Raw genomic sequence first — 17,865 nt, forward strand, 5'->3', positions numbered from 1 at the left:
ACGTAGAACCTGAGATGGGACGCAGTTCATATTCTCTTTCTCTCGATATGATTTTGTTCCCAGTTAGGGAACGTGTTTTTTTTTAATTTCCACCATTATTATTCCCATATGGAGGCACTTGACAAAGCGATCAAATTGCGGGACGACAAAAAATTCTGGGAAATTATTGCTCAGGGAGTTTCACCCAAAGGGAAAACTATAATCAACAGTATTTCACCCAACTTATGGTACCAACATTTCTCCCGGCTATATACAGCTCCAAACATTGCTAAACCGAGCCAGTTCCCTTCTCTTAAAAATGATCTATTAATGGGCTGGGATCCTGTTACCGAATTAGAATGTTTACAGCTAATTAAAACACTCAAAAATGGCAAAGCTCCTGGTGAAGATATGATTCCTCCTGAGGTGTTTACATTAAATGCCCAGTGGTGGGCTGCTTTCTTGGCCCAATTTTTTACGGTAATAAATGATACATGCAAAATCCCAGAAAACTGGAAACTGAGCCTGGTAGCCCCCATCTATAAGAAGGGAGACCCCCAAGACCCCTCAAACTATCGCCCCATAAGCCTTCTGGACATTGTGTATAAACTTTACACTCGTTACCTGCTAAATAAACTGGTTGACTGGGCTGACCACTCTAACTTGCTTAATCCGGAGCAGGCAGGGTTTAGAAAGGGCCATAGTACAACAGGCCATTGCTTGGTACTACAGACAATGATAGATAAGTATACAAAGGTACACAAGAGTAAACTTTTTGTGGCTTTTGTAGATCTTACATCTGCTTTTGACTCAATCTGTAGGGACAAATTATGGCAAAAACTATATGAGACGGATATTGATAGACGACTTCTTAATATACTTAGAGAGTTACATTCAGACACCACAGTTAAAATCAGAACCGGGATGTCAGGCAACTATACTGACCCACTGCCACTGGGGAAAGGGGTAAAACAGGGTTGTTTGTTAGCGCCGTTCCTCTTTAATTTCTATATAAATGACATTGTTCAACATATGGCAAAGTATAAGTTAGCAGCTCCCGCCCTGGAAGGCAAACATCTGAATATATTGCTATATGCTGATGACATGGCTGTCATGGCACTTACTCGAAGGGGCCTACACAGCATGCTGGAGGGGCTCGCAGCTTATTGTGCCCAAAACTCTCTAAAGATAAATTATGACAAAACAAAAATTGTGGTGTTTACTAGAGCTCGCCAGACATTCAGATGGTCTTTAGATGAACACGTAATCGAACAGAGACTTTCTTTTAAATATCTTGGTATCACTTTCCAAGCTACATCTAGCTGGCTTGCCCACTTCAAGACTGTAGCCCTCCTAACACGTAGGACAATCGGTGCTCTGCTCAGCTTTTTTTATTTGAGGGGAGGGCAATTGGTGATCCCGGCACTAAAAGCTTTTGTAGGAAAAGTGATTCCCCAGATGCTATACGGAGTAGAACTCTGGGGATGGAATCAGAAGCTGCTAGAACGGCTTGAAATTTTTCAAAATTATTATCTCAAGAGGATTCTAGGCCTTCCTCAAGGAACCCCAGCAGCTCTCTTGAGGGTGGAGGTTGGATTACCCTCTGTGTCTGCCAGGGCCCACTTAAGATTCCTACGATTTTACATCAAACTTGCAAATACCACAAACACCTTATTGGCCAAACAAGCCTTTGTATCTCTTCAAAAGAATACCACTTGGCGTCAAAACCTATCTGAGATCCTGGTTAGATACACCCTACCGGAGTTTAACACCCTCAAACTGTGGAGCCCAGACAAAGTTCGGGAATGGATCCTGGAGAGAGACGCTCTGTTGGATATCACAAAAATTCAGAACCCAGGGTCCTCCCACTGGCTTCCCCGACTGAAAACAGTCAAAACCTGTGCCAATTATTTGGCGAATATCACCAATCCCACCCTTCGGAGAGCCTTCACCATGGCCCGTTTTCAAACCATTCCTACGGCCTACCTGACAGGCAGATATGCAAAAATCCCAGCAGAGCAACGTATATGTCTTTGTCATATGAGAACCCAAGAGGATCTCACACATTACATGTTGTATTGTCCCATCTATTCGGCCTTCAGGGATGCGATGTTACAAACTATTCCCAAATCAATAGTCAACTCTGAGGACCAAGTAAAGTTTTTACTGGTGGACGCTGATCCACGGATTTCTCACGTGGTAGCGGTCTTTGTGGTGAAGGCTATGAAAACTAGGGTACGGTTCCTGGACGAAACGGTGAGGTCCCTCCCATTGTTTTCCTAACCTGTTGCTGTATCTTCTTTCCTGAATGGTGGGGGTTTTTGGGTAGTCTCCTTGCTGGGATAGCATGGCATGAATTTTAGCTTACTTTTATAATCTTATTGTTATCTTTTAACAATGTTTTATGGTATTTTGTGTAAAGGCATGGACCTCACAAATTTAATAATAAACAAACAAACATTATTCCCATATAATAGGGGAGCAGGTCTGTGGCTGGGTTACGCCAGCCCTGCAAAGTTGTCCAGAAGTATTATACCCATTTTGCTGGAGAAAGGAAGGGAAGTTTTTGAATGATAGTCTAAAGTGCAATACAGTATTGTATTAAATGTGCTGTTGCTCTTGTTGGTAAGGAAATGTAGTGTGGAGGCTGCTGTAAAGCTATTTAACATATGCGTAAATATTTAGATCAGTTGCAGACATTAGGTAAAAAGTTTTTTCATTCATCAATATGCGGATGATACCCAGCTCTACCTCTTTCAGATCAGAACCAGTGAACGTCCTGTGTGAGTGTCTGGAGGCGGTTGGAGGATGGATGGCGGCTAACAGATTGAGGTTGAATCCTGACAAGACAGAAGTACTGTTTTGGGGGGACAGGGGGCGGGCGGGTGTGGGGGACTCCCTGGTCCTGAATGGGGTAACTGTGCCCCTGAAGGACCAGGTGCGCAGCCTGGGAGTCATTTTGGACTCACAGCTGTCCATGGAGGCGCAGGTCAATTCTGTGCCCAGGGCAGCTGTCTACCAGCTCCAACCGGTACGCAGGATGAGACCCTCCCTGTCCACAGACTGTCTCGCCAGAGTGGTGCATGCTCTAGTTATCTCCCACTTGGACTACTGCAATGTGCTCTATGTGGGGCTACCTTTGAAAGTGATCTGGAAACTACAACTAATCCAGAATGCGGCAGCTAGACTGGTGACTGGGAGTGGCCGCTGAGACCACATAACACCGGTCTTGAAAGACCTACATTGGCTCCCAGAACGTTTCCAAGCACAATTCAAAGTGTTGGTGCTGACCTTTAAAGCCCTAAATGGCCTTGGTCCCGTACACCTCAAGGAGCGTCTCCACCCCCATCATTTTGCCCTGACACTGAGGTCCAGCGCTGAGGGCCTTCTGGCGCTTTCCTCGCTGCGAGAAGCCAAGTTACAGGGAACCAGGCAGAGGGCCTTCTCAGCAATGGTGCCTGTCCTGTGGAACGCCCTCCCACCAGATGTCAAAGAGAACAACAACTACCAGACTTTTAGAAGACATCTGAAGACAGCCCTGCTTAGGGAAGCTTTTAATGTTTGATGCATTACTGTATTTCAATATTTTGTTGGAAGCCGCCCAGAGTGGCTGGGGAAGCCCAGGCAGATGGGCAGCGTATTATTATTATTATTATTATTCATCTCTGATTTCTCTGCAGATTGTCCTGAGTCCACAGCGGTTTGGGTTCTTTAGAGTCAAGGTACAGACCGGAGAAGACAGTGTCTTTCGGATATGTTTTATTTTCACAAATATACAGGCTAAGCATAAGATGGGAGCAGGAGTCACACAAATCTTGCTCCCTTGTTATCTGTAAACAAGTCTGGAGGAACCTACTAACTTTATTCTTTGCTTATTCTCCCCTCTGAGAATTCTTCAATGAGATGAGAGCTGAATTTTCTTACTCAAGCTTTTCCCGCACTCCAAGCATTGATATGACCTGTGAGGAGAATCAGAACTTACAGGGTTAAACAGTTCTGTGTTATGTCTCACATTCTGAGGCGTGGTTTGGTTCACATACGGGAATCTTTCTTTGTGTGTGAGTTTCCTTTCGTTTTTGGCTGAGAGGCGAGAAGGATGTCTGCTCTCTCGCCGGGACTGATTTATGATGTTTTTCTTCACAATTAAAGGCTGTTAGAGATTAGCAAGAAGCCTGCGTTCAGTCTGATTTATTATCCACACACAAGGCAACACTTTCTACCGCTGCAGAACTCTGCTAAGAGCTTCAATAAGAGCTCAAGTTTTTTCATCGGCACAGGCGTCCATTGGCACAGGGGAAGTGTGCCGGGCGCCATCTTATCTCACCACTGTGAATTATTTGATGATAATGGAAATTTCTGCTTCTTCAGAAGCTCCTTCCAAGCACTTATAAAATATTCCTCCACAAAGTGTCTTGGCACAAGCCCTGTCCGTACGCATTACAAGCATTTATATGGTTTCTTCTTGTGGAAAGAAGGAACTGCTCCTAAAGCTCCTTTAATATTCTAAGTCTTTATATGGGCTCTCCGCTGTATGGATTTTTTGGTGGGAATAAAGGCTGGAGATCTGAAGAAACCTGCTCGCATGCGCTGCCCATCGATGTGTGAGTTCTTTGATGAAGATTGCGATGGGAACTCTGAGCGAAGCCCTTTCCACACTCCAGGCATTTATAGGGTTTCTCCCCCGTGTGAATTCTCTGATGGCGAGTGAGAGGGGAACACTGACTAAAACCCTTTCCACACTCCAGGCATTTATAGGGTTTCTCTCCCGTATGAACCCGTTGGTGTGTCGTGAGAGTTGACTTCTCAGCGAAGCTTTTCCCACACTCAGCACATTTATACGGTTTCTCTCCTGTATGAATTCTGAGGTGTTTTCTAAGACAATTCCTCAGAGCGTAGCTTTTTCCACATTCCAAACATACATATGGTTTCTCCTGGGTGTGCATTTTTTGATGATCGGCCAGATCCGCTTCCTGACCGAGGCACTTTCCACATTCTGAGCATTTATATTGTGTCTCTGGAGTGTGCGCTTTCTGGTGGTAAATTACACTGGTACGGTTTCTGAAGCTCTTCCCACACTCTAAGCATTTATACGGTTTCTCCCCAGTGTGAATTCTGCGATGGTAAGTGAGATGGTGGCTCTGACTGAAGCTCTTTCCGCAATGCAAGCATCTATAGGGTTTCTCCCCCGTGTGAATTCTTTTGTGGGTAGTGAGATTTATCTTCGCAGCGAAGCCTTTCCCACATTCCGAGCATTTAAAGGGTTTCTCACCAGTGTGAGTTCTTTGATGGTCGGCGAGTCTGTCCTTGCTGCTTAAGCTCTTTCCACATTGCAAGCATTTATACCGATTCTCCCCCGTGTGAATTCTTTTATGGGTATTGAGGTTCATCTTTAAGGTAAAGCTCTTTCCACATTCCAAACATTTATATGGCTTCTTGCCCGTGTGAATTGTCTGATGAGAAGAAAGGCTAGAATTGTTTCTGAAGCTCTTTCCACACTTCAAGCACGGATACGGCTTCTCCCCGGTGTGAATTCTCTGATGAAAACCGAGTTGTACCTTCCGACTGAAGCTCTTGCCACACTCACTGCATTTATAAGGTGTCTCCCCTGTGTGAATTCTCTGATGGCGAGTGAGAGGGGAACACTGACTAAAGCCCTTTCCACACTCCAAGCATTTATATGGTTTCTCCCCTGTATGAATCCTTTTGTGGGAAGAAAGGGTAGAATTATGTCTGAAGCTCTTTCCACACTCCAAGCATTTATATGGTTTCTCCTCTGTATGAATTGTCTGATGATGAGTAAGTTTTGGATGACTAATGACGCTCTTTCCACATTCCAAGTATTGATATGATTTCTCTCCGGGATGAATGGTTTGATGCCGAGTAAGTTTTGAATGACTAATGAAGCTCTTTCCACATTCCAAGCATTTATATTCCTCTGTGTGAATTCTTTGATGAGAAGCTAGGCTAGAATTTTCCCTGAAGCTTTTTCCACATTCCAAGCACTGATATGGCTTCTCCCCTGTGTGAATTCTTTGGTGAATAGTTAGACGTAACTTCTGAGAGAAACTCTTTCCGCATTCCAAGCATTTATATGGCTTCCCCCCCTTGTGAATTCTCTGATGAGAAGAAAGGGTAGAATCGTCACTGAAGCTCTTTCCACATTCCAAGCATTCATATTGGTTCTCCCCTGTGTGAATTCTTCGATGAGAAGAAAGGGTAGACTTTTCTCTGAAGCTCTTTCCACATTCCAGGCACTGATACGGTTTCTCCCCTGTGTGAATTCTTTGATGATAAACGAGTCTTTGCTTGCTACTGAAGCTACTTCCGCATTCTGAGCATTTATATGGTTTCTCTCCTGTGTGAATTCTCTGATGGCAAGAAAGGCTATAACTCTCTCTGAACCCTTTTCCACACTCAGAGCATCTATGCGGTTGCTCCCCTTTGTAATTTTTGCAGTAGGATTTACATTGGTGTTTTGAACCAAGACTTTCCCATTGAACGAGGCAGTTGCCACATGGCTTTCTGTCATCTGTTTCTCCCTGGACTGAGGTTGCATAAAGGCCACTGTCCTTTAGAAGCGTCTTCCTTTTCTTTTCTGCTTCGCTTTTCCTCCTTTGCTCTTCTCGCTTCCTACAGCTGTCTCGGCCCTGGGTCTCTTTTCCGTGTAGTTCTTCCATATTCTTCATTTCTGATTCATCACATTCTGCAATGAATTGAGAAACTCATAAGAGCCTAAGGAAGAAACAGACCCTTATCTAGCTTAACGACTTCCATACTTAGGATAAAGGCAAAACTGAGTGGGTATAGATGGAAGTACACATTTAGCTGGGACGCGGGTGGCGCTGTGGTCTAAACCACAGAGCCTAGGGCTTGATGATCAGAAGGTCGGCGGTTCGAATCCCCACGACAGGGTGAGCTCCCGTTGCTCTGTCTCAGCTCCTGCCAACCTAGCAGTTCGAAAGCACGTCAAAGTGCAAGTAGATAAATAGGAAACGCTCCGGCGGGAAGGTAAACGGCGTTTCCGTGCGCTGCTCTGGTTCGCCAGAAGTGGCTTAGTCATGCTGGCCACATGACCCGGAAGCTGTACGCCGGCTCCCTCGGCCAATAAAGCGAGATGAGCGCCGCAACCCCAGAGTCAGCCACGACTGGACCTAATGGTCAGGGGTCCATTTACCTTTTCACATTTAACTAGCTCTCCTGACGCAGCAGGTGTGCTACAGAGTATTGGTTTCAAACCACAGAAACCTGAGTTCAGCTTCCAACTCAGGGATGAATCTCATTGTCTGGTCTTGGGCCAATCACTCTCACTCGACCCAACCCAGTTTGAGAACTATGATTCATGCACCTACTTACCATGCATTTTTGGAATGGCTGGATTTGGGCTAGCTGGAACTAATTATACTTCACAGACCCCCATTTCTCACTAAGGGTAGCTTTGGAAACGGGGAACCCTTTTTGAATATGACCCCCACGCCTGAAAGAGACCCCTAGACTCTCATCCTTGATATTGGATATTTGTTGCTTTGCAAGTTTGGAAGATCAAGGAAGGGAGCAATGGCAGGGGTGTCCACCATTTCCACCAGGGTAACACAGTGGCCTGGAGAAAAGGCTTAGCTGTGTTACGCACAGCGGCTCATCATGGGTGCAGGAACATAAGAGCCTCTGCAGCTGGCACTGATGGAGTAAATTATCTTAAGAGCCCTCAGCCCCCTCTCCAAACCTGTCAATTACAATAGGTTGCTATCAGGCACAGCAAAGTGTTGGTGCTGACCTTGAAAGCCCTAAACGGCCTTAGCCCAGTATACCTGAAGGAGCGTCTCCACCCCCGTCCTTCAACCCAGACACTGAGGTCCAGCTCAGAGGGCCTTCTGGCAGTTCCCTCACTGTGAGAAGCCGAGGTAACAGGGAACCAGACAGAGGGCCTTCTCGGCAGTGGCACCCGCCCTGTGGAGCGCCCTCCCACCAGATGTCAAGGAAATAAACAACTATTTGACTTTTAGGAGACATCTGAAGGCAGCCCTGTTTAGGGAAGTTTTTAAAGTTTGATGTTTTATCGAGTCTTTAATCTTCTGTTGGGAGCCGCCCTGAGTGGCTGGGGAAACCAGATGGGTGGGGTACAAATAATAAATTATTACTACTATTATTATTACAATGATCTTCCTTCCGTACCCTGGTTTATCCAGCTGTACATGGGAGTTTCTCAGCCTTCTTTCCCAGAAACTTCCTTCCCACCCCATTCTAGGAAATTGTGTGTGCGTGCGTGTGTGTGTGTGTGTGTGTAAACAAAGAGGGGAGCTTTGGATTTGCCTTCCCAAAGCCCTAAGCACACACAAAAAACAGACACCTGGCACTTCCACTTGCAAAGGCCAGAGGATTAAGAAGCTCAAATACTGCAGGAGTGCCACTGTTGATCCACCTCGGAATATTGGATTTCATTCCATAAAGAAATAAAGGTAAAGGACCCCTGGACGGTTAAGTCTAGTCAAAGGCGACTTTGAGGTTGGGGAGCTCATCTCGCTTTCAGGCCGAGGGAGCGGGTGTTTGTCCACAGACAGCTTTCCGGGTCACGTGGCCAGGAGGACTAAACCACTTCGGGTGCAACAGAACACTGTGACGGAAACCAGAGTGCACGGAAATGCCGTTTACTTTCCCGCCGCAGTGATACCTATTTATCTACTTGTGCCGGTGTGTTTTCGAGCTGCTAGGTTGGTAGGAACTGGGAGAGAGCAATGGGAGCTCACTCCGTCGCGGGGATTGAAACCGCCGACACAAGAGGCTCAGTGGTTTAGACCACAGCGCCACCCGCATCCCGTTCATTCCGTAAATAAATTCTGACTCATGAAGCATATATGAAGATCCAAGAGGGAGCCTCACCCAGAGATGCCAGGATCCCAACACTCTCCTCCATGACTTCGTTATGCAGAGCCCTCTGGTCAGGATCCAGCAAGGCCCACTCCTCTTCAGTGAACCACACAGCCACGTCCTCAAAAGATATTGGACCCTGAAAGAAAAAGAAAACATTTTCTCCTTGTAGGTAATACAGTATTATTTGCACCTGCCTACCAGCCACTTGCAACCAAGTGAAGATGCCCAGGTGTCAGGATGGCGCCTGATGTCTCCCCCATCTGGAAGTGCATACCTGGGGCTCCTTGGATCAGTTTTCACACACTAACAACACACCCTGTAGAATTCTACCCGTGATATTTTATCTGCACAATCTGAACAGATTACAACATAATTTAAATAGAAACACTTGCAAGTACAGTGGTGCCTCGCAAGACTAAATTAATTCGTTCTGTGAGTCTCTTCGTCTGGCGGTTTTTTCGTCTTGCGAAGCATCCCTATTAGCGGCTTAGCGCTATTAGCGGTTTAGCGGCTATTAAAGGCTTAAGGGATTAGCGGCTTAGCTGCTAAAAGGCTATTAGTGGCTTAGCGGGCTTAGTGGATCAGCTGATAAGCGGCTTAGCGATCAGCTGTTAAGCGGCTTAGCAATCAGCTGTTAAGCAGCTTAGCGGCTTGGGAAAAAGGGGGGGAGGGGAAAAAACCCCGCAGGAACTCGCAAGACATTTTCATCTTGCAAAGGAAGCCCATAGCAAATTCGTTTTGCGAAGCACCTCCAAAACGGAAAACCCTTTCGTCTAGCGGGTTTTCCGTCTTGCGAGGCATTCGTCTTGCGGGGCACCACTGTACCAGATTGGCTTAGGATTTAAATATGTGATGTTCTAGAATAATATATCTAAAGTTAAATTGAAAAGAAAGATGTTAGTTGATTAAGTGAATTTTATGAGAAATTACCGTATTTTTTGCTCCATAACACTCACTTTTTTCCTCCTAGAAAGTCAGGGGAAATGTCTGTGCGTGTTATGGAGCGAATGCCTACGGATGGCGGGGGGATCTGCTGCAGTCGTGAGCAGAGGATCCATGGTCCCCCTTCCTTCCCTCCTCCGTGGCTCGCTTTGAAACAGCCTGGGGCCACAGTGGTGCAAAAACGTGGTTACAAAGAATGGATCCCCATGGATCCTCAGGATTTTTGCATTGGGCTACCCCAAACACACCGTCAGATCACATGTCTGTGGCCACAGCCTGAACCACAAAAATCATACATCCACTGTTTCGTTTAGAATATTTTTTTTCTTGTTTTCCTCCTCTAAAAACTATGTGCGTGTTATGGTCGGGTGTGTGTTATAGAGCGAAAAACACGGTAGTTTTGGAAAACTGTTACAATGATATACATAGAAACTCAGCTAGGGGGATTTGAGGAAGTCACCTAAAAATGTTAACAAAAGTGGAATTACAGTTAGGATTTTTGTTTGTTTGTTTTTTGAGGTTTGTTATAAATTTGGAAACTTAATAAAATTTTTGAAAAATAAAATAAAATAAAAATAGACCAATTGCCGAACATAATCACCGGCTACTGACCAAAAGAAAAAAAAGGGGGGGAGGGTTCCGGGTTTAAGCAGCGGACGCACACAGTAGTGTGGGAAGGAGCAGGAGCAGAAATAGAACAACAAAACAACAGGACTGTTGCCACGTGTCAAAGGTATGCCACCACTGGTATATACAAACTATCTTCACCCATTTTTACATCTGGTGCCCCCCACCAGTGGCATGTGAAACCCCAAATCTTTCACAGAGGAGATGCAGCCCCCACTCTGAAGACGTTTCCCCACTCCTGCCTTACCTGATCTGGTTCTGCAGCAGCTCCTTCTCCTCCCCAAAGAAGAGATGTCTGAGTAGATCTTCTCCACATCATCCCATCACCTGTGAGAGACAAAGGTTGTGGGAAGCCATTGGCTCATGCTTATCTCAGAGGCGAATGAAAGCATGTCTAAGCAGACATGGGCATTGGCAGACATTCTTCTCTGTTGTCGAGGGAATGAATAAAACTTTGTTGCTCAATAAAAATAATAATAATTTATTAGTTATACCCCACCTATCTGGCTGGGTTTCCCCAGCAACTCTGGATGGCTCCAATAGAATATTAAAAACATGATAAAACATGAGACATTAAAATCTTCCCAATACAGGGCTGCCTTCAGATGTCTTCTAAAAGTCAAATACAGTGGTACCTCAGGTTACATACGCTTCAGGTTACAGACTCCGCTAACCAGAAATAGTACCTCAGGTTAAGAACTTTGCTTCAGGATGAGAACAGAAATCGTGCTCTGGCGGCACAGCGGCAGTGGGAGGCCCCATTAGCTAAAGTGGTGCTTCAGGTTAAGAACAGTTTCAGGTTAAGAACGGACCTCCGGAACGAATTAAGTACTTAACCCAAGGTACCACTGTAGAGTGGTACCTCGGTTTACAAACTTAATCCGCTCCAGAAGTCCGTTCTTAAACCAATACCGTTCTTAAACTGAGGTGTGCTTTCCCTAATGAGGTGCCCTTCCACTGTTCGGATTCCGTTCTTTGACTGAGGTAAAGTTCGCAAACCAGGACACTACTTCTGATTTTGCGGTCATTCGTAAACCAAATCGTTCTTTAACAGGACTGTTTTTAAACCGAGGTACCACTGTAGTTGTTTATTTCCTGCATGCACACTGAAGTCTCTTCCCTCGCCAGATCAAAAAAGGCCACGGATCCCTTTCAAAACCAACAGAGGGAGACCATATGGAGACAACCGATGGATCCTTACCCAGTGGCTTCTCTCTGACATCCAACGGAGATCTCTCTGCGTCAGGGAAATCACTTCTAATTTCCACAAGCAGACCCTTTACCTGAAACAGCGATGAGGATTGGAGGACATTGAATGGGGAGATGTATTAGAAAACAGAATGACACTGGGGAAAACATAAGCAGTACTTGTAAGATTTTCCAGAGAACGTTGGTGAATGAAAGTAGAGGTTTTTGGGGGTGCCCTCCCTCCATCTCTTTTTTTGAAATAATTTTTATTTGGTTTTACAAATATAAAATCATAACAAAACAAAATACATATCCATATTTAGAGATTCCTTCAGATCTCTGGAGTTCCCACCTTTCTCAGGTCCCAGGTCACAAGGTGGTTAGATTGGCCTCAGCCAGGGCCAGGGCCTTTTCAGTACTGGCCCCGACTTGGTGGAACGCTCTGTCACAAGAGACTAGGGCCCTGCGGGACCTGACATCTTTCCGCAGGGGCTGCAAGACAGAGCTGTTCCCCCGGCTTTTGGCTTGGACTCAGTCTGACCCTTATGTTTCCCTCCCCTTACGGTTTTTTATCTATGGGCTATTTTTAAAATCAGGCTGCATTTTAAATTACATTTTAACCTGCATTTTAAATTAGTTTTTTCCTATTATGTGTTTACTGTAATTTTATTGGTGTTAGCCACCCTGAGCCCGGCTCTGGCTGGGGAATAAATAAAACTTATTATTTTATTATTATTATTCCCTGTTGTCAACCTTTTCAACTGCATATTATTCAGTAGTCCATATTTTAAGTCACTCCATTTTGTCTGTAATATTGCCCTCCCTCTCTTTCAGAGTCTGTTGGGACTATCTGGACCAGGAGTAGCCAATATTCCCCCTCAACGTTGCTCAGGGGCAATGAGTTCAAAAACACCTGAAGGCCATCACAAGATCTTGAGATGCTCTCACCTGCTGTTCTTCCTGCTTCTTCTCCTCTGCCTGACTCAGGAGGAAACCTTCGGCCAGGGCCACCGCCTGGGAACTGGTCTCCGCTCCGCATTCCCTGACCCAGTTCTCCATCTCCGTGGGGAGGACGGCCAGGAACTGCTCCAGGATCACTAAATCCAGGATCTGAGCCTTGGTGTGTCTCTCCGGCTTCAGCCACTTACGGCAGAGATGGTGGAATAGGCTGCAAACCTCTCGGGGTCCCTTGGTCTCCTGGTTGCGGATCGGCCTGAAATCCTGGTGCTGAGCATCTGAGTTGAGGGCGTCCTCTTTACCCAGGACCCCCTGTGTGTTCCTTTCCCAGAATCCCTCACTGCTCTCGCTTTTGATGGGATCGGCGCCTCCTCCTTCTTCAGCGGCATCCGCCTCTTGCTCTTCCATCTTTCACCTGCATAAAACCCACGTTGCTGATTAAAACTTATTTCTCCCTTTGCTTTGCCGTGTTTGTCCCTTTCCTATCAGCCTGGGGAAAACATACACCACTTTTCCAAGCCTGCCAGCTGCATTCCACCATTAATAATAATAATAATAATAATAATTTTTATTTATACCCCGCCCTCCCCAGCCAAGGCTGGGCTCAGGGCAGCTAACAAGCAATAATAAAAACAAGTTGAATGAATACAACTTAAAAACAAAATTAAAATACGACATTAAAATACTGAAACATTAAAATGTAGCCTCATCATTTACATTACAATCATGATACATTACATTCATGTACCATGCAAGACTGTAATCATCTATGGTTCCTTTTATTTCCAATTAAGTTCCAATTAATTTTCCAAATTCTAAAACAAATTAACAACGAATCAATTTGGACTTTAACACCAATTTAACAATTGACTTTCCATTCCCCCCCCTAAAAAAATAGGATTCTTTTCCCTCTCGCCTTTGCTGCTCGTAGTAAAACACTTTTCCTTAATTTCTAATACTTTCCCATTCATTCCTTTTCCCGCCGGCTCTGCATGTCCCATTCTTGTTTAGACATTTACCTGACATTTCCCCGGTGAATCAAATTAATCTTCCTTTCTCGATCCATATAAATCATAATTTTAAATCGTATTTCCTCCAATACAACCCAATAAGTCATCCTGTCTTTTTCATCTATGGTTCCTAAGCCCCACTTTAAATGCTGGACAGAAACATTCCCATAAAGAGGGCGGCCCCAGGAAAACCAGTAACTTTTAAAACTGCATATTGTAAGTCCATCTAATTTGTAATCTTGCGTTGTATCCGAAATCTGTGTAACTTCGCAAGAGCTATTTAAGACCTGCTAAATCCCTTTCCCGGGTGTGCCCAGGTTTCTTGCTGCCCAAGTTCAGGGGCAAGAAACGTCTCTCCTTCCACACTGATGCAACCTGATCATTTGGGATCCAGGGGGATCTTCCCTCCAGCATCTCCCCTCCCAGCTCACCTAAGCGGACCACCCACGTTGACCCATTGTTCTGCACCTGAGAAGGCGCACTCTCCCCGCCCCCCCCCCAATCCCACGCATTGGTCTCCATGGCAACCTCTTTGCACTTGCAGATCCGAGGCCATTCACAGGCGGGGAGCTACCTTTGCCTTTGCACAAAGGAACCGGTCGGGCTGGTTTCCTCTCGCATGCCTCCCCCCTGCACGGATGCAGGATTGCAGGTCTGGAAGCGGCGCGCCACGACACCCCCCTAAGAGCCTTCCTAACAATGCAACCCGCTCAGCTCCCCCCGGAGCCTCGCGCCTTTGTTGTCACGTGTGAAGGCGCAGACGCGTGTCGGTGCCCGATCAACTTGATGGTGCAGCTCAGCCTTGCAGATCGGCTTTAAAATCCCCATGGCTGTGCAGATAAGAAGAAATCAAAGCGCGCCGCTCCCTGACCTGGGCGTGGGGTTGTTTATTTTGGGGGGGGGTGTCCCCAATTTAGATCATCTGCAGAGGCCGCCGGTGCACCCTCCCCACTGCCCAGGGAAACCCCTTCGACCCAAATCAGGGACACTCACCAGGTTCAGACGGATGCTGCTGCAGAACACGGGTCAAACAAAGGCTCCTGCTTTGCGTCTTGCCCCGCTCGTGAGAATGCGGACTGGAAAGAGGTGCTTTACCTCCCCACCCCACCCCAAGGCCCCACCTCTAACTCCTCCTCCTCTGCCCCACATCTCCTCCCTCTGCATGCATCCGGTTCACTTTAACCCTTACAGCACCCAACTGCGGAGAGGACATCCCTCCTTCCCTCTCCCCAAAATACCCCAGTAATAAGATCATTAAGTTTGCAGATGATACAACTGCGGTGGTTGGTTTGTTCACGGCTTGAGAGGGGGAGGCAGCCTATAGGAAGGAAGTTGAGCAGTTGGGGGAGTGGTGCAGGAAAAACAACTTACTCCGTAAAGAAAACAAAAGAGATTATTGTGGAAATGTAAATTGAATATTCAGCCACTCATTATTGAGGGGAAGGGTGTGGAACAGGTCTCGGTGTTTCGATTTCTGGGAATGGAGTTGAGAGATGACCTAACCTGAGGAGAAAACAGCAAAGACCTGCTGAAGAGAGCACAGCAGAGGTTATATTTTCTGAGAATCCTCCACAAAAACAATCTCTCAAAGGACCTGTTGATGGCATTTTGCCATTGTACTGCTGAGAGTGTCTTAACTTATGGTCTGTGTGTGTGGTTTGGGAGCTGCACGGTCAGGGGGAAAACAATGCTGTCCAGGGTTGTAAAGACTGCGGAGAGAATAATTGGGTGCACTCTTCCCACCTTGGATCAAATCTATGCTTCCAGGTGCCACAAGAAAGATGCAGAGATAGCGCAGGATAGTGCGCACCCCAGAAATGATCTCTTTCAGGTTCTGCCTTCTGGAAGAAGGTACAGGGTTATTAAGACTAGGACTAGCTACCTGAGAAAGTTTCTATCCAAATGCGATTTTGGTTTTAAACGCAGTGTAAAGGTAAAGGTAAAGGGACCCCTGACTGTTAGGTCCAGTCGTGGTCGACTCTGGGGTTGCGGCGCTCCTCTCACTTTACTGGCTGTGGGAGCCAGAATACATCTTCGGGTCATGTGGCCAGCATGACTAAGCCGCTTCTGGCGAACCAGAGCAGCGCATGGAAACGCCGTTTACCTTCCTGCCGGAGAGGTACCTATTGATCTACTTGCACTTTGACGTGCTTTCGAACTGCTAGGTTGGCAGGAGCAGGGATCGAGCAATGGGAGCTCACCCCATCACAGGGATTCGAACCGCCGACCTTCTGATCAGCAAGTCCTAGGCTCTGTGGTTTAACCACAGTGTAAGGAGTCTCTATGGCATAGCTGTCAACGTTTTCCTTTTTTAAAGGGAAATTCCCTTATTCCAAATAGGATTCCTCGCAAGAAAAGGGCAAAGTTGACAGCTATGCTCTATGGGAGTACAGTGGTACCTCGGGTTAAGAACTTAATTTGTTCTGGAGGGCCGTTCTTAACCTGAAGCACCACTTTAGCTAATGGGGCCTCCTGCTGCCACCGTGCAATTTCTGTTCTCACCCTGAAGCAAAGTTCTTAACCGGAGGTACTATTTCTGGGTTAGCGGAGTCTGTAACCTGAAGTGTCTGTAACCCGAGGTACCACTGTATATTGTATTTTTAAAACGGGGTATCTGAGTTTTTATGGGGCTAACCAGGTTGGGATAGCAGGCTTGTTGATTTTGAATGTCTTATGTAGATATTTTTTCCCAGTTTTGTTGTTCTGTATGGGACAATGAAAATAAAGATTATCGTATCATATCTCTTTGCATTCCTTCGAAAGCAAAAGAGCCAAGGGGCAATGAATCATGGAATTGCAGAGCCAGAACATCCAGTCCAACCCCCCCAAAATGCAGGAATCTTTTGCCCTAGAATGTGCTATTCTAGGCTGCATCCCCAGAAGTACAGTGTCCAGATCAAGGGAAGTTCTAGTTCCACTCTGCTCTGCCTTGGTGTCTCCAGTTCTGGGTGCCACGGTTTTATTTTTATTTTTCCAAACATTTTATTAGTTTTCACAATATTATAAACAAACAAACACACAAGACAAACATAAATCATAGCCTTATTGAAAATTACAGTTATTATGTTAAGTGACTTCCTTGCTTCCCCTTGGTTGAATTTCATTGCATGTCTTTTTAACGGTTTTCCAAATCCCAATTTTTATGAAATTTAACTTAAACATTAACATCCTTAGATCTTCACCTTATGGAATTAAACATATTAATTCATCACTTAACATAAATAAAATCCTAAGCCCATTAAATATCTGTAAGCTATTTTCAGTTAGCTTAACTTAACAAATTTAACTAAATAATCATTAAATTTATTCCACTCTTTCTGATACTCCGGTTTTAAGGATAGAATCTTAAAGTTGGAAGGGACCCCAAGGGGCACCTTGTCCCACCCCCTCTGATGGAGGAACCACAGCTAAGGCACCTGTGAGAGATTGCCACCAGACCTCCAGGGGGAAACAGGTATTGCACAGAGATGGTGCTCTTTTGAGGCATCGGACTACAAAAATAGGAGGAGGAAGCTGGCAGAGAAGACTCCAAGCCGTTTTAGCATTTTTGTGAATGTTCAGTCCCCCATTCCACACACCCAGAAATCCCATCATCTCACACCTCAATACAGCCCATCACTCAGGGAGATATGTGCTAAGAGGAAGGCACTGCTTTGCAAACCCTCACTAGGATCAACTCCCACCCGGAAACCTATGTCCCCACTGTGGAAGGACGTGTGGATCCAGAATTGGCCTCACTTACGGACTCACTGTTAAGACTGTGTTCATGTAAGACAAACTTACTTGGCTACGAGTATGCCCCACAGAGAGCCTCAAGGTACATAAATAACAACACCCTAGTGGTCCCAGGCCCTAAGGAAGTTAGATTGGCTTCAACCAGAGCCAGGGCCTTCTCAACACTGGTTCCGGCCTGATGGAATGCTCTGCCTCATGAGACCAGGGCCCTGCAGGATCTGATTTCTTTCCGCAGGGCCTCTAAGACAGAGTTGTTCCGCCTGGCCTTTGGCTTGGAGCCAATTTGATTCCCTCCCTATCTTTCTTTTTTCTTTTCCTTCTCCTCCTGCGATGAGGCTACATTTTAATATTTTAATGTTCCATTATTTTAATGTTGAATTTTACTTTTGTTTTTAAGTTGTAATCATTCATCTTGTTTTTATTATTGCTTGTAAGCCGCTCTGAGCCCGGCCTTGGCTGGGGAGGGCGGGGTATAAATAAAAAAATATTATTATTATTATTACGAGGGCTTGCCTAAGAAAAAGGAAAAAAAGATAAAGCCCTAAATGGCTTGGGACACATG

At 45.7% G+C, this 17,865-nt stretch overlaps 1 protein-coding gene across 1 annotated transcript; it reads right to left on the reverse strand.

The window, feature by feature from the left end:
- Positions 1-4,303: 4,303 nt before the first annotated feature.
- On the reverse strand, positions 4,304-14,918 carry LOC310670138 (uncharacterized protein). The gene is made up of 6 exons (XM_083424877.1): positions 14,562-14,918; positions 12,550-12,973; positions 11,615-11,696; positions 10,661-10,740; positions 8,854-8,980; positions 4,304-6,682 (listed from the first exon to the last, which is right to left on the reverse strand). The coding sequence occupies exons 2-6, from the start codon at positions 12,964-12,966 to the stop codon at positions 4,491-4,493; spliced, it is 2,898 nt and encodes a 965-aa protein (XP_083281003.1). The 5' UTR covers positions 12,967-12,973; positions 14,562-14,918; the 3' UTR covers positions 4,304-4,490.
- Between the last annotated feature and the right edge of the window lie 2,947 nt (positions 14,919-17,865).

Source organism: Podarcis tiliguerta, assembly GCF_965153285.1.
Source record: "Podarcis tiliguerta genome assembly, chromosome: 2".
NCBI lineage: Eukaryota > Metazoa > Chordata > Lepidosauria > Squamata > Lacertidae > Podarcis > Podarcis tiliguerta.